We start from the raw sequence: 15,844 nt of genomic DNA on the forward strand, positions 1-15,844 counted from the left end.
CCTGACTTGTACTTTTGGTTGTCTGTTTATTATAAGAAAAAAATTATCCTTAAATGGTGTTAAGTGGTATTGCATTGTGACTTTGATTTGAATTTCCTAATGGCTAGTGATACAAAATAATTCACTTATTGGTTGTTTACATGTATTCTTTGGCGAAATAGCTACTCAAATACTTTGCCCCCCCTTTTTTGTTACTTTTTAAAAAATTTAATCAGTTAACTAATTTGAAACAGTAAGTGCTTATATACTCAGAACTGAAGTCTATGCATTAAAAAGCTGGAGACATTCAATATATTTCCTCCTCTCATATTGATTAAATAGTGAGTTATAAGACTATAAGCTAATAGGGGTATATATTAACAACATTCCTGCCACCAAGGGTCTGTGTCCCTACTCCCACCCCCCCGCAGTGGAGATGGAAATCTTCCCCCATCCCCAGAGTTTTTTACTTTGCAGCAATACTCAAAACTCACTTTGTTGTTTTTGTATGTTGTAGGAGTTCTTTATATATTTTAGATATCAATTTCTTAGTAGATATGTGGTTTTAGGAACAATTTATATAATTTTGAAGAACTTTTTCCCTGTTGATTGTATCCTTTTATGCACAAATGATTTTATTATATTATTACCTTATTATTTAATATTTTTATTTTTATAGAGCTGATGGTTTATTAATTTTTATTTATTTTTCACCACTCCCAATACCAAAGGTCTGTGTCCCCATCTCCACTCCCATAGATAGCCACTATAGTTCACACACATTCTTAGAAATAGGTTGACATTTTTTCCCTCAGGTGTATACTCAATTCACTATATCCCACATATGAGTGAAATCATTCTGTAATTGTTCTTCACCTCCTTACGTGCTTCTCCAATTCTATCCACTTTATCCCTAAGGACACAATATCAATTTTTTTTTCCAAATACTTATTTATTTCCTTCTGTTGCCCTTGTAGTTTTATTGCTGTAGTTATTATTGATGTCATTGTTGTTGGATAGGACACAGAGAAATGGAGAGGGGAGGGGAAGTAAGAGAGGTGGAGAGAAAGATAGACACCTGCAGACCTGCATCATCGCTTGTGAAGCAACTCCCCTGCAGGTGGGGAGCTGGGGGCTCGAACTGGAATCCTTACACTGATTCTTGCACTTTGCGCCACCTGCGCTTAACCTGCTGCGCTACCGCCCGACTCCCTCACTTTTTTTTATTGCTGAGTAATGATATGTAATAATATGTCCCATAACTTTTTTATCCAGTCATCTGTCAAAGGGCATTTTGGTTGTTTCCAAAACTTTATGTTTCCAACTCTACTGTGAATACAGTTACTATGAACCTGGGGGTGCATATATTGGTTCAAACCAGTGTTCCAGTCCCCTGTCCCCATCTGCAGGGGAAAGCTTTATAAGCAGTGAAGCAGTGCTGCAGGTGCCTCTCCTTCTCTCTCTGTACTTACTTCTCTGTTTGTATCCAATAAATAAATAAATAAATATTATAAAAGAGACATTTAATTTCTTCTTTTCCAATTGGATGCCTTCCTTGTGTTTCTTTCTCTCTACTTACCTTTTTTGGCTTAGTTTCTCTAGCCAGAACTTTCAATACTATGTTGAATACACACACTGAGCACAGGAATCCTTGTTTCACTCTTAATCTTAGAGAAGACTTTCAATCTTTCACGATTGTATATGATGCTGATGCCATATATAGCTTTTGTTATGCTAAGAAAAATTTTTGTCACCCTAATTTAATTTTTTTACTAAAATGTGTTTTAAATTCTTTTTGTCAATTAATGTAGTCATGTGGTTTTACCCCTTCATTTTGTTAATGAGCTATATATTGATTTTTTCTCAAATTCCTTACATTCTTGAATAAATCCCACTTATTCATGGTATATAATCTTATTAATACATTGTTTAATTCAGGTTGTTACTATTTTACTGAGGATTTTTTTTTACATTAGTGTTAATCAAGAATATTGCCTTATGCCCTTTCTTTCTTTCTTTCTTTGTTTCTCCCACTTCTGTCTTTGGCAATATTGACCTCATAAAATGATTTTTTCATGAGCCCGTGAGATAGCATGTTTATGCAAAAGACTTTCATGCAAGAGGCTCTGAGGTCACAGGTTCAATCTTTAACACTGCTTTAAGCCAAAGCTGAGCGTTGCTCTGTCTCCCTCCCTTCTTCCCTCCATGTCTTTATCTATATATCTCTCTCATAAAAATAAAGTATTAAAATTAATTTGGAAGTACTCCCTTCAAAAAAGTTTGGCAGTTTGAGAATTGTTGTCATTTTACCAGTTTATTTATAGATTTTTTGGGTGCTTTCTATCTTCATGATTCAGACTTAATACATTGTGTATTTCTAGTATTTGTGTATGACTTTCCTGTTTTCTGATTTATTGTCTCACAAATTTTCATATTCTTTATATTCTTCTTATAATCCTTTGTATTCCTGCCAAATTTTATTTTCTTTCTGATTATTGGATTCTTTTCTTGTCACCTTTGGGTAAAGTACTATAAATTTTTTGATGTGATATTTTGAATGAACCAAGTTAACTTTACTGACTTTTTACTATTGATTTTTTTTTAAATTGCCATCAGGATTATCACTGGAGTTCACTGCCAGTACTATGATACTAGCAGATCATTGCTCCTGGCAGTCGTTCCCCTCACCTCCCACCCCTTTCTTTCTATTATACTTAATAGGACAGAAGCAAATTGAGAAGGATGGAGAGACAGAGAAGGAGAGAGAAATATAGACACCTCCAGATCTGCTTCATTGCTCACAAAGCTCTCACTCCCTGGCAGGAGCTTGAACCTGGATCCTTGCACACTGTAATGTGTGCTCTTAATGGGGTGCATACATTAAATGATTTATTTTTAAATATTTATTTTTTATGAGAGAATGACAGACAAAGGGAAAAGGAGATGGAGAAAGGGGGGGGGGGAGAACGGGAGAGAGAGAAATCTGCTTAACTCTGGCCTGTAGTGGCCAAGGATAGAATTTACCTCTAGAGTCTCAGATCTGCACTTCCTATGCTTTAAACTGAGCCATTTCCCTGGTTCACTATTCTCTATTTTTACCTGTACTAATATTTATTTACTTCCTTCTACTTCTTTTGAGTTTAGTTTGTTTCTCTTGTTTTAGTTATTTTTTTCTAACATCATTTTATTGGGGGGGTAATGTTTTACAGTATAGTTGTTGACATATGGTTATCATTTCTCATCTTCCTGTGTCATAGTTCTTGAAGGAATTGAACCTGGGAACTCTGGCCTCTCACACATGAAAGTCTGGTGCTATCTCCCTGGTCTGCTTCTCAACTTTTATATTTATACCTTTTCTCAGATTGGAAATGTTTCAGCATTATTTCTTCCAGTAATATAACTTCTTCTCCTTCTCCTCCTTCTCCTCCTTCTCCTCCTCCTCCTCCTTCTTCTCCTCCTCCTTCTTCTTCTTCTTTTTCTCCTCCTCCTCCTCTCTCTCTCTCTCTCTCTCTCTCTCTCTCTCTGTTTCAGCATTATTTCTTCAAGTAATCTATCTTCTTCTTTTCTCCTCTCTCTCTCCCCCCCTTTCTTTTTTTATGAGGTTCCAGTAATGAATATATGTCTCTGCTTAAGGATGTTGCGTATGTCCTTCAGATGCTATTCATTTCTATGTATCCCTTTTTCTTCTTCTCAGATGCAATACTTTAACTTGACTTGTCTGCAGTTTTGTTCATCCCTTGCTTTCTTTAATTTACTGTTGAATTGCCTATGTTAACTTCTATTTAAATACATTTTTATTTATTTTTATAAATGAGAGATAGAGATACAGAAAGAAAGACTGTATCTTTGTACCAGTATTTGTGGTGCCAACAATTGAACCAGGGATCCATGCATTCAAGTCCATATTCTACTATTTTTTTCTGCCTCCAGGTATTTTTTTTTTATTTCCTTTATCAGGTTTCATGCCTAAGTAATCTCACTTCTCTCAACAAACTGTTTTTTAAAAATTTATTTTTAATGTATTTTTAAATAGTTTGTTACAAGATTATAAGAATACCATGTATAGTTCCACACCACACCAATCACCAAAGTTCGGTATCCTCACACTCCCACCTCCCAGAGATAACAAGCATAGTTCTCATAACTCTTAGAAACTGTTTGCTTGCTTCTATTTTCTTTTTTGTAAGTTCACGTGAAACAGATCGCTAGTTTTCACATCTGAGTGAAATCATCTGGTAGTTGTATTTCATCTCTTTACTTATTTTGGTAAGCATAATCACCTCCAGTTCCATCTGTTTTGTTCCAAAGGACACAATATCATATTTTTTATTGCAAAGTAGTATCCATGGAGTATATATCTCATACTTCTTTAGCCAGTCATCTGATGATGGATATTTAGGCTTCTTTCATTCTTTCGCTATTGTGAATAATACACCTATGAACATAGCTGTTGTTTTGTTCCTGGTTCTGTTCTGATATTGATAATCATATTAATATTCTGAATTCCTTTGCTTCTTATTTTCATGTAGGACTTCCCTCAGTATTTGTTTGCAAGGCAGGTTTGTACTGGAAAATTCCTTAACTTTCTGAATGTTTGCAAAGATCTTTATTTCTCCTTCATATTTGAAGGATAATTTAGCAGGATACAGAATTCATGGCTAACAATTCTTGTCTACTAAAATTTGAATATGCTATTAAACTCTCTCTTCACCTATAGTGTTTGTGATGAGAAATCCAAAGAAAGCCTGATGGTTCTGCTTTTCCTAGTATACTGGTTTTTTTTTTTTTTTTGTCTCTTGTTTTAGATAGTTTTTCAGTGATGTGTCTTGGTGTGTAATTTTGGATAAAAAATTTAGATGTTAATTCACCTCCCTGGATATATATGACATTGCTGAAGCATGGAAAAATTTCTGCCAAAATTCATTTTAATATGTTCTCTACTCCTCACTGCCTCTCTGCAGAGATCCCAATAACTCTGATATTCATCTTTCTTATGGAGTCTGCTATTTCACAAATAAATGCTTCACTTTTCTTAACCCTTTCTTTAAGAGTTTTAAGTTCACAGAGTGTGGTGGTTGATATTCTCCCCTCCACCTGATTAAGCATACTTTCAAGGCCAACCTGAATTGCATTCAAAGTGTCCCTTAGGCTCTGTATAATTCTGTTTCTTTATCTTTAGATAAAGAGGGAGAAAAAGGAGACATCATAAGATTGCTCCATTGCTTGTAAAACTTTCCTTTTTCATGTTCCTATCATGTGGTGCCTAGGGCTTGAACCTAGGTCCATGACTACCTCATGCATGGTAAGGTGTGTACTCTACTGGGTAAGATATTTCCCAGCCTCTAGTGCTCTACTTTTGAGCCACCTCTCCAACCACCAGAACTTTATCTTTTACTGACATTCTGATTTTGTTTATAGATCATTTCTCTGAGTTCTTTTTCATGAATTGTTTAAAAATCTCTGTCTAGTAGGGTGCCAGCAGGTGGCTAACATGGCAGAATGCATATTTTATCATGGGTGAGGACCTGGGTTTTAGTCCTAGGCCATTGTATGACAGCGACTTCAGGGTAGAGACTTGATGAGCACTGGAGTAATGCTGAGGTGTCTCCCCTTCTCTTTCTTTCCTGCTCCCCTCAACTCTCCATCTCTTACCTCTATGGTTTCTGGGTATAGTGGGGTTGTCTAGGCACCATTAATCTTTCTCTCTTTCCTTCATGATGAGCCAGGCCCTTGTTTGCATGATTTCACTACTCCTGGACCATACTTTCAAAGAGAGAGGGGGTGGTGGGAGGGAGAGAAATACTACAGCACCAAAGGTGCCCTTGGTGTCTTGCCACTCTCACGTGGTTCTGGGACTTGAACCTGGTCTGTGTCTGTGCTACAAATCAGATTCCTTCCACAGTGAGCTATTCCTGCAGTCCACAGTGTGTCGTTTCTTCAGACTATTTAAAAAAGTTTATTATTATTATTTTTTTTGAATGAACCATGACTTACTGTTTCTTTGTATGTCTTATGTATTTCCTTTTGTTTGTTGTAAATTGGATGTTTGAAAAGCACAGGCTCTTCCAACTTTTGCAAATGAATGGGGAATGCCTTTCCTTTGTGAGCTCCTGAACCATAAGTGAGGACTCAGGAGCACTTCAGATATTCTCTAGTCATGTGATTTATCTGGCCTATGTGTGCTTCTCCCCCCCCCCCATTCGCCTTGTTACTTTTACTTGTCTTAGTTCCTCCCCAGCTTTTATTAGGATCTTATATGTTTTGCTTTATTCCTTGTCTTTTCTTTTCCCCCATGTATCTATGGGGTTGTATTTCCCCTCATGTTTCCATAAGCAGGGGCCACTACTGCCTTCTGGGCTTCCAAATAGAAGTTCAAACTATGCCAACATTTCCTTTTTGGGTACCAAGTCAGAATGTGAAAGATTCCACTGGGAGTCCCACACACAGCTCAGAATATTGCAAACAAGTTCCATTTTTGCCTCTCATTCTTAAGGGTGAGACCTGGGATACTTCCTTCTGATGACACCATGCTACACCAGGGAGGAGGCAGGACAACAGAGAATGAGCACATAGTGAGACTGCTTCTGTTTTGAATGTGAGCTTTTCTTTTTTAGGCATTCAGTTGTTTGCTTAGCAATTCAACTGATGTTTAGGACTTCTATTATATTACTTCAGTCAGTTTGTAGTTATTAATTTGATGCTTCTGTGGGGGAATAAGAGCCTGGAGCATCCTTCTCCAGTTCTTACTGATGTTATTCTCAGTCATATATCAAGCCCTTTGAGACTTTTTTCTTTTAAATGGGATGGTTTGATAGTAATTAATTGCTGTTAGGCATACTGAAATTGGATAAAAGTTTACACTAAAGACTCAACTTTTTTTTTTAAAGGTATTTATTTATTTATGAGCAACCAGAGCATCTCTCTTCTTTGCTATGTAATGCCAAAGATTGAACTCAGGTCACAGGCATGCAAGTCTTGTGTTCTACCACTGAAATATCTCCCCTAGACTTTTAAAAAAATTATTTATTTATAAAAAGGAAACACTGATAAAGCCATAGGATAAGAAGGGTACAACTCCACATAATTTCCAACACCAGAACTCCATATCTCATCCCCTCCCTTGATAACTTTAACCCTCTGGGAATATGGTCCCAAGGTCATTGTGGGATGCAGAAGGTGGAAGATCTGGCTTCTGTATTTGCTTCCCCACTGAACATAGGCATTGACAAGTTGATCCATACTCCCAGCTTGCCTCTCTCTTTCCCTAGTGTGATGGGGTTCTGGGAACTTCTGACATTTTATTCCTTCTTTCCCCCAGTACAAGCATGGTGGACCTGTTATTGCTGTGCAGGTGGAGAATGAATATGGTTCCTACTACAAAGACCCTGCTTATATGCCTTACATCAAGAAGGTGAGAATCACCTTCATTTCTTCATAGTACTTTGGAATTTTCCTGGCTATGGTGAGACATGTGGGTATAATACTTTTCATATTACTTCTGTATCTCCATGTATTAATTAGTGAATAATTTTTTCTGTACTTTTATTTCAGTTAAATGATACCCTCTACTGATTACACAATACATAATGGCATTGCAGGGGCTGAGAATGAAGGCACTGACTTAATGTAGAAGTGGTGACTGGGCAAGGCTTCTCAGTGATGCCACTGCCATACTTGTGTTTAAATCAGTGGTTCCAGGCTTTGTCTGCACATTAGCTTCCAGTCAAAGCTGCATTGGCCCTTGGTGTTATGGGCAGCATCTCTTCTGTTGTCACTTAAGACTCTTTTCACGTGGACGTGTTTTTAGTCTCTGCACACAGGAAAGCCGAGGCTCAAGTGCTCCAGCATATGGGTTCTTACCTCTTTCGTCCCCTCCTCACCTGCAGAAAGCCTTGTGAATGGGGAGCAGAGCTCCCAGGAAGGGTGGCATTCTTAGGGCTGGAAAGGGGGAGAGTTCAGTCCTGGCAGTGAAGCCCACCACAAAGCCATGCATCCAGTTCCCTTTGTTTTTGAATTAATTTGAATTAGCCAGGGCAGAGAATGGGTGAACTTTTGCTCACTGCCTCCCTTCAGGCCATCTGGGTACTGGGGTACTGGGGCTTCTCCAGCGGATGCTTACTGACTTTAAAACTAATAATAATAATTGTGATCAACAAGTCCATTGGATAAGAGGGGTGCAACTCCACATAATTCCCATCACCAGAGTTCTGCATCCCACCCCACCCCCAACCCCCACTGGAAGCTTCCCTATTCTATATCCCTCTGGGAGTATGGACCCAGGATCATTATGGGGTGGAGAAGGTGGAAGGTCTGGCTTCTGTAATTGCTTCTCTGCTGGACATGGGCATTGGCAGATTGATCCATACTCCCAGCCTGTGTCTATGCTTACTGAATTTTTGAGCTGCAGAAAAGAGGAAACAGGTGCCCTGAGGGACCTTTTCTGCTCAGCCACCCTTTCCTGATTTCAGGAACAGATATTGCCTGTGAGACAGATAGACAATGCTCACCTTGTGGTCCTGAAAGTCTCAGGGGGCTCCTTTTCAGCTGCCTGCCTGAAGACATTATGCTCATGGAAATAATCGGCAGGTTATCTCCCTTTCCTGGACTCTTAACTTCTGAACTCTTTCCTTACAAACTTTGTGGAAATGCAGTGCAATGAGGTAAGAAGACTATGCTGGGCAGACCATGTTGCCTGGGAAACAGCAGGTATTCCATGTAGTGTATAGTTAAGAAAGGAATACTTGTGAAAAGTCAAGCAGGAATAGTTCAGGTATGAAAGATAACTACTGCCCATGCTTTTACTCTCCACCTATCAGGATGCTTCAGGCACATGGTCACCAGTTAAGCAATGTGTACTCAGGGTCAGAGGGTTGTGATATGGTAGGTTCAGGGGCTCCCACATCATTATTCCACTGTTTCCAGTGAAAGTTTTTTTTTTCTTCCTTTTAAAAAATTAATTATTAGATAGAGACAGAAAGGAATTGAGAGGGGAGGGGTGGTAGAGAGGGAGGGAAAGAGGCAGAGAGACACCTGCAGCCCTGTTCCACCACTTGAAAAGCTTTCCCCCTGCAGGTGGGGGCCAGAGGCTTGAACCTGCAACCATGTGCATTGCAATATGTGCACTTAACCAGATGCACCACTTCAGATAGAGACAGACCGTGGGGGCTGGGGGGAAGAACAGCAGTACTACACCATTTCTGAAACTTCCACTGGTGCCATGCATGATGCTTCTGCATGGTGCTAGGCCTCAAACCTGGGCTCTTGCACATGGGAAAGTGTGTTCTCTGCTGGATGGGCTTTCTCCTTGCTCTGGTTTAGGAATTTTGATACAGATTTTATCTGTACAGATGGATTAAAGTCCTGTGACTTCTGGTTTCCTGGGGGATCGGGCCTTTACCTAGGCTGAATTCACCCACTGCATAATCTCTCTTCTGGCTCTATTTTCTAAATAATTTGGTTGAAAGAAATAATCTTGTCATGATATCTACAGGGAAAATGATAGGAACCCCCATGCTGAGTTTCTTATCCCAAGGATCTCACAGCCTGTTAGAGCCTTTTGAAGGTCAACACTGTGGCTTCAGGCCTATACTTGCCTACTGGCTCTGTATTCATAATATAACACTCAGAGTCTCCTTGTTTAGTCAGGCTGTTACTTGTGAAGTCTAAACAGGACAGTCTGTGTAAAATACTGAGCAGAAGGCCTGGTATAATGGCAGTCTATATTCAAGGAATGCTAATAGTGATTCCTATTCCTAAATGATTCTGACCCCTCTCCTCAGCATGCAGTTCCATCCTTTGAGGAGTAGGTCCCACTCTGCATGGTGCATGTAGCTAGCCTGACTGCTTACCAGAGCTCTCCTGCAGGGGATGAAGGGGACTGTGCAGGAGGCCCTGCCCCACTCCTGGAGCCCTGCCTTCAGTTGCCTGGTGACAGCATGGCCACTGGCCTTGCTGGATGAACCTGATCATAGGGGCAGGACCTCAGTCAGGCTTGGTAATGGGTCACGTCAGGACAGCCCTGCCTTAATGTACATGTCCTCACTGTCACAGCTTTATTGAATATGGAAGCACAATTGGGATGAGTGTCTTACCCTTTTCTGTGGAGAATTAAATGCTTCATTTTGAATCCTTCCCTCTTTCTCTGGTGGGCACATTCCTGCTGTGTAATCCAGTCAGAGCACTATGCAATGGCAGACTGAAAGACTTGTCTTGTCCTGTTTCAGGCTTTGGAGAACCGGGGAATCGTGGAGCTGCTTTTGACTTCAGACAACAGGGATGGCCTGAGCAAGGGTGTGCTGGATGGAGGTAACTGCATGGAGGTGGTGTGGGGGCATGGGATGGGGTAGCTCTTCCAGAAGGTCTGAGCCATCAGGGGGTTCGCTCCTGCCTGGCCTTCCTCTTGTGGCATGGCACCTGGCCCGAAGTGCTGATCTCTCTTTTTCTGCTAGGCACCCCGGAAACTAACAGTACTCTGCAGACCATAAGACCTGAGAGCCACAAAGTGCTCTAAATGTCTGTAAAGTAGGCTGTGGGGTAGAGCCCTATGTGGAGGTGACCTTCCACTTCTCAGAGTCTGTGGCCCCTTGTGATGCATGGTTGGCTGGGCAGTGGTAGTTCAGAGGGCAACTGGGTCATTGTGTCCTTCCCTCACTTCCCCTGCTGGGCAGTGGTAGTTCAGAGGGCAACTGGGTCATTGTGTCCTTCCCCCACTTCCCCTGTCCTGTGTCAGGATACCTCCCACACTCATCTGTCTAGCCCTTCTTTCACCTCTCACTAGCACTGCTCCAGCTGCCTCCTTCCTGTTCTCTCCCTGTTGGTTCAATCCCATCATTTTACCTGCTTTCTAGAGACTTTCCTGTTTAATTCTCTGATCCCCTTTCAGAACTCTATGTTCATACTTGCTTGGTCCTGTGTCCCTTCCTTTCATCTCCCCCCAAGCCAGGTAAGCACCGTGACACCCTCACCATCACTGATACGGCTATATTCAGGGTCACCAGTGTCCTCCAGTTACCACTAAAATTGTTATTCTATGTCTTCTCTGACCTGTCAGTTTTAGTTTACAGCACTCATCACCCTCTTTCTCCCTGATACAGTGTCCAGGACACAATTTCCTGGCTTTTCTCCTGACCTCATGGCAGTTCCTTCTTGCTGTTTCCTGCTGGTCACTACTTCTATCCTGAACAACTGTCTCACTCCATAAGATAGTTGTTGGGTTCCTCTCTGCTCTCTCTAGCATTCACAGCCTGGTGGCAGAAAAAAGAGAAAAAATTGCTTGTAACCTACTGTGTAGGCTGCCTACACAGTGTCAATATTTCCCCCTCTTTTTTCCTTCAAAAGTCTAAGTCACATGCATCTAGGACACTGCCTACTGATTCAGGACTCTGCCTCTGTATTCTCTAATTTCTTAACTACTTAAGGATGTTGTTCTCTTCCACACCCTCCTTTTACTTGAAGATGCTTCCTGAGTTTCCTTCATGGCAGTGGTCCACACATGATCACTGCTCAGTGCAGAGGTCCTGGTGCAGGCCACCCATGCTCCTGAGGTCATTTGCTTTCACTTCACAGGAGTGATCCCATTTGTTTTTCTATTTGTCTTCTCTTATCTCTTTTCTACTCTTTCTCATTTCTTCATTTTTATTGGGGGATTAATGGCTTATAGTAAACACAGTTTTTTTATACATCTATATTATTTCTCAGTTTTTTGTAAAAGCACTTTCACTGCAAACCTAGATCCTCTTCCACCATCATGCAACAGGACCTGATCCTCCCACCCCCACCACCACCATCTCGAGTCTTTATTTTGGTGCAACACACTAAACCCAGCCCAAGTTTTATTTTCTATTTCCTCTTTCTGTTCTTATTTCTCAACTTCTATCCATGAGTGAGATCATCCCATATTCATCCTTCTCTTTCTGACTTATCTCACTTAACATGATTCCTTCAAGCTTTATCCAAGATGAAGTAAAGAAGGTTCATCATTCTTAATAGCTGAGTAGTATTTCCTTGTGTATACCACAACTTATTCAGCTACTCATCTATTGTTGGACACCTGAGTTACTTCCAGGTTTTGGCTATTACAAATTGTGCTGCTATGAACATAGCTATACACATATCTTTTTGGATGGGTTTTTGCCAGGCTAACGTGGGGGAGCCTCTTCCCGGGTGCATACTCTCTGGGTTGGAGAGAACTCAACCTGGGCTGCTACTCACTCAGTGATGCAGGAGAGTCTTGAGGTAATGCAATGTCATTATTGATCAGAGAGACAACGCTTTTATAGGATAGGACCAGAAGTAGCAAGTTGGAAATGGAAATGGCTAGGAAAGGGGGTGGAGAAAGGCAAAAGCAGGCTGGGAAGGTAGAAACTTCCATAGCAACTGTTGTGAGGGTTTTAACTGGTGGGATTAATGTTACCCTGCAGGCGGGGAGGGTCTCAAGGTAGAAAGAAGATAGATCAAAGGAATGGAATAGGTGGGGATCTTTCATGCAAAACAATGACTATGTAAATAGGCCACAGTATCAGGAATGCAGGGTGGAGCAGGGGGAGCTAAGCCAATGCCCGACAGGTTTTTTGTTTTCTTAAGATATATTCCTAGTAGAGGAATTGCAGGGCCTTAGGATAGGTCCACTTTTAGATGTCTGAGAGTTCTCCAGACTGTTCTCCACAGGAGTTGAATCAATTTACATACCCACCAGCAGTTTAGGAAGGTTCCTTTGGCCTCACAACCTCTCCAACATTTGTTGTTGTTATTGGTTTTGATGTAGGACATTCTCACAGGAGTGAAGTGGTATCTCATTGTTGGTCCTATTTTCATTTATCTGACAATCAATGACTTGGAACATTTTTTCATATGTCTGTTGGCCTTTGGGATCTTTTTGATGATATCCTTTCTCTTTCAAAGATGCTGTACCAAAGATGCTTTGCTCTTGCCATCTGGTTCTCTGTTAGGTTCTATGGTAAAACTATGGCTACCTCATATGTGGAACCTGCCCTCACCCAAGTCTTGGTCTGTGTCTCCTGTGGGACCCCTGCCTCCTGGGAGTTTAAAGGCAGTAGTAGTTTGCTAGGCTACACTGTCTTATGGTTCCAAATCATTTTATATGTTCTGATTTTACTCCTCTTCTATTTTTAGAAAATGGTAGACTTTTCTTTTTGTCCTTGACATTCTAGTGTTTCACAATAGGTATTTGGCATAAAACTTCCCTTCTGTGGCACTTCTGTGGGTCCAAGGCTATTGTCATGAATTGTAGGACACTGGGTCATTGTGCTCTTTGATGTGCTTTGTCCTCTTCTCTCTCATCTTTTCATCAGCCTTGTTATTCATGAATTGAACTCAAATAGGATTCTCATAGGACTCATAGTCTTTTTGATTTATTCATAATTTATTCTATTCTCTAAGTTCTGCAATTTTTATCTTCTAATCCTTTTGCTGTTTCCAGAACCATGTTTCTCATGAATAAATATATTTTTTGTATAATGTACTTTTGTATTGGATTCTATCACACTACTTTCTAATATTTACCAGTTCTGCTCAATATTCTTTGTGAGGGAGTTTTCTCCTTTGAGCAGTGACAGGAAGAGACACTAAGTGGCCACTTGGAAACTGAGTGTGAGGTATAGTCTCTCTCTCTCTCTCTCTCTCTCTCTCTCTGTGTGTGTGTGTGTGTGTGTGTGTGTGTGACTGGGCTGTGGTAGGCTGAGAGAAACCCTGAGTCAGTATTTGCAGCAACAGTCTTTAACATGTTCACGTGTTTTCAGGGTTGAATAGTTAATTCTGGGAACAGGCTAGAGAACAACAAGACCCACTGCTTAACCATCCCTCTAAGTCTTTCCTGCCTCCTATTACCCCATAGTCTGCTTTCCAGTGAGTGTGATTCCCCTTAGGGGACAGCACATTCCCTGAATTGGCAATGAGAGGCCTCAGGCTGGAGGAGAGGGGCTACTCAGAATGTCCTGTACTTTCCTCAGCCATTTACCCACCCTCCATTCTGTTAGTCTCCCAGGGTATTTTTGAAATGTCATCTCTGCTTTGTGCCACCTCTGGGTCCTATTCCACAAGCCTTTTCACTCCTTTGGTTTTGTTTTAGTGGAATGTCAGGAAAGATATGCTATGTGCAGTTAACCCTGCTAACCCCATTGACTACTGAGATTTTGATGTGAGATCTTCTCTCCTGTTTTCATGAAGTTTCTTGTGTAAGTGAGGAGTGGGATCAGGATATCAGGGCATACCCAGGGTGTTACTGGAAGACTGTAGCATTATGGGACAGTGGGTTGGGGGGTGTTTTGTGTAAGGTTGCCATCCCTGTTCTGCTGCTCACTAGTTGTATGATCTCAAGGCCAGTGATTCTTCCTCCCAGGGCCTCAGCTTTTGCTCATTTAATCACTGGGTATTGGGTGTTAATGCCAGAGTATCAGGAAATCATTTCAGGACTGCATTTCACTGAGGGAGGGCCATTTAAAATACCATTTCAAGTTTTAACATGAGCACATGGGAGAGAGTGAAAAGTTAGCTTTTATCTATGAAACAAAAACAGTCTTCACTTAGATTTTTACCCATGTAACAATTCTCAAGTTTCAAAGCAAAGCTTAGGCTCTCATCTGCTGCAGAAGAATAATTACTAGCAGTGCACACTGTGCTTGTAGAAGGTAGAGTTAATTCATGCTTGAGGCTCCACACTAATATAAACCAGAGGTGCACAGTGCTCTGGTAAAAAAAATGAATTGAATGTCTCAAACTTTTTGATGCATAGACCACAGTTATGGATATATATATTCCTTCAACCTAAGTGCTTAAGACTTCAGATTGGTAATCTGACTGAATCTTAACAGTGGGCTCAAATTGTTAATATATTCCTAATAATGAATTTTTCTTTGAAATATTAAGTCACCTATAATCTTAGACCAGGGAGAACAGAAGCAACTTGTTGTGTCACTTTATAAGATACAACTATATGTAAATAATATTAAAGGACATAAATTATGGTGAGGTCTTATATGATACAGCAAATCCTAACAATGGGATTTTCAAAGTAAATCAAATTTCCAAATAATTTGGTTATAACAATAACTACTATTACCTTCTTAAACCCTAAGACAGTAGGAGTCTTCCTCATTCTCTATATATAAAACTCACATTTCTCCCAGTCCTGGAACCTCTGGGGTGGGGATTGCTTTCCTGAATGCTTCTCTCAGTTCATACCAATTGATACTGCATCTGATGATCTCAACCTAATCAATGCAACCAGTACCACCTTGGCATTTTTCACTTTGGATTGTGTCCAGAGATATCAGGTGTGGAGTGTCAACCCTCCATCTTCATTATTCTGCCATCAAGTTGATGGCAGAATACCCTAACTCCAACTTGACCTTCCTGGGCAGATGACCTCATCAGTGTATCCTGGAACACCACCTCTCCAGAGCCCTGCCCCACTAGGGAAAGAGAGACAAGCTGGGAGTATGCATTGACCTGCCAATGCCCGTGTTCAGTGGAGAAGCAATTATAGAAGCCAGACCTCCCACCTTCTGTACCCCATAATGATCCTTGGTCCATATTCCCAGGGGGATAAAGAATAGGAAAAATTTCAAGGGAAGGAATGAGATATGGAACTCTGGTGGTGGGAATTGTGTGGAATTGTACCCCTCTTAACTTATGGTCTTGCTAATATTTCCATTTTATAAGTGAATTAAAAGTAAATAAATAAAGTAATTTTTTTTTTTAAAAAGTAAGTGCAGCTAGTCAAAAGCAGATGTTTAGTGAATGAATGAAGATCTCTGTAAGGTTTGTGTTGCATGACAGAAGTCCCACAATAAACTCATGTCAGAAGACCTGGACTGAAGGTAGAAACAATGTCATGATGAGCTCATTT

At 40.6% G+C, this 15,844-nt stretch overlaps 1 protein-coding gene across 4 annotated transcripts in view; it reads left to right on the plus strand.

The window, feature by feature from the left end:
- LOC103121227 (beta-galactosidase-1-like protein 2) overlaps window positions 1-15,844 on the plus strand; it is a 69,078-nt gene that overhangs the window by 34,444 nt on the left and 18,790 nt on the right. For all 4 annotated transcript variants that reach the window (XM_060179228.1, XM_016191945.2, XM_016191944.2 and 1 more), the window contains 2 exons: window positions 7,298-7,390; window positions 10,203-10,284. In XM_060179228.1, the coding sequence (XP_060035211.1) occupies window positions 7,298-7,390; window positions 10,203-10,284 (175 nt within the window). The remainder of the gene's footprint in view (window positions 1-7,297; window positions 7,391-10,202; window positions 10,285-15,844) is intronic.

Source organism: Erinaceus europaeus, chromosome 20 (assembly GCF_950295315.1).
Source record: "Erinaceus europaeus chromosome 20, mEriEur2.1, whole genome shotgun sequence".
Taxonomy (NCBI): Eukaryota; Metazoa; Chordata; class Mammalia; order Eulipotyphla; family Erinaceidae; genus Erinaceus; species Erinaceus europaeus.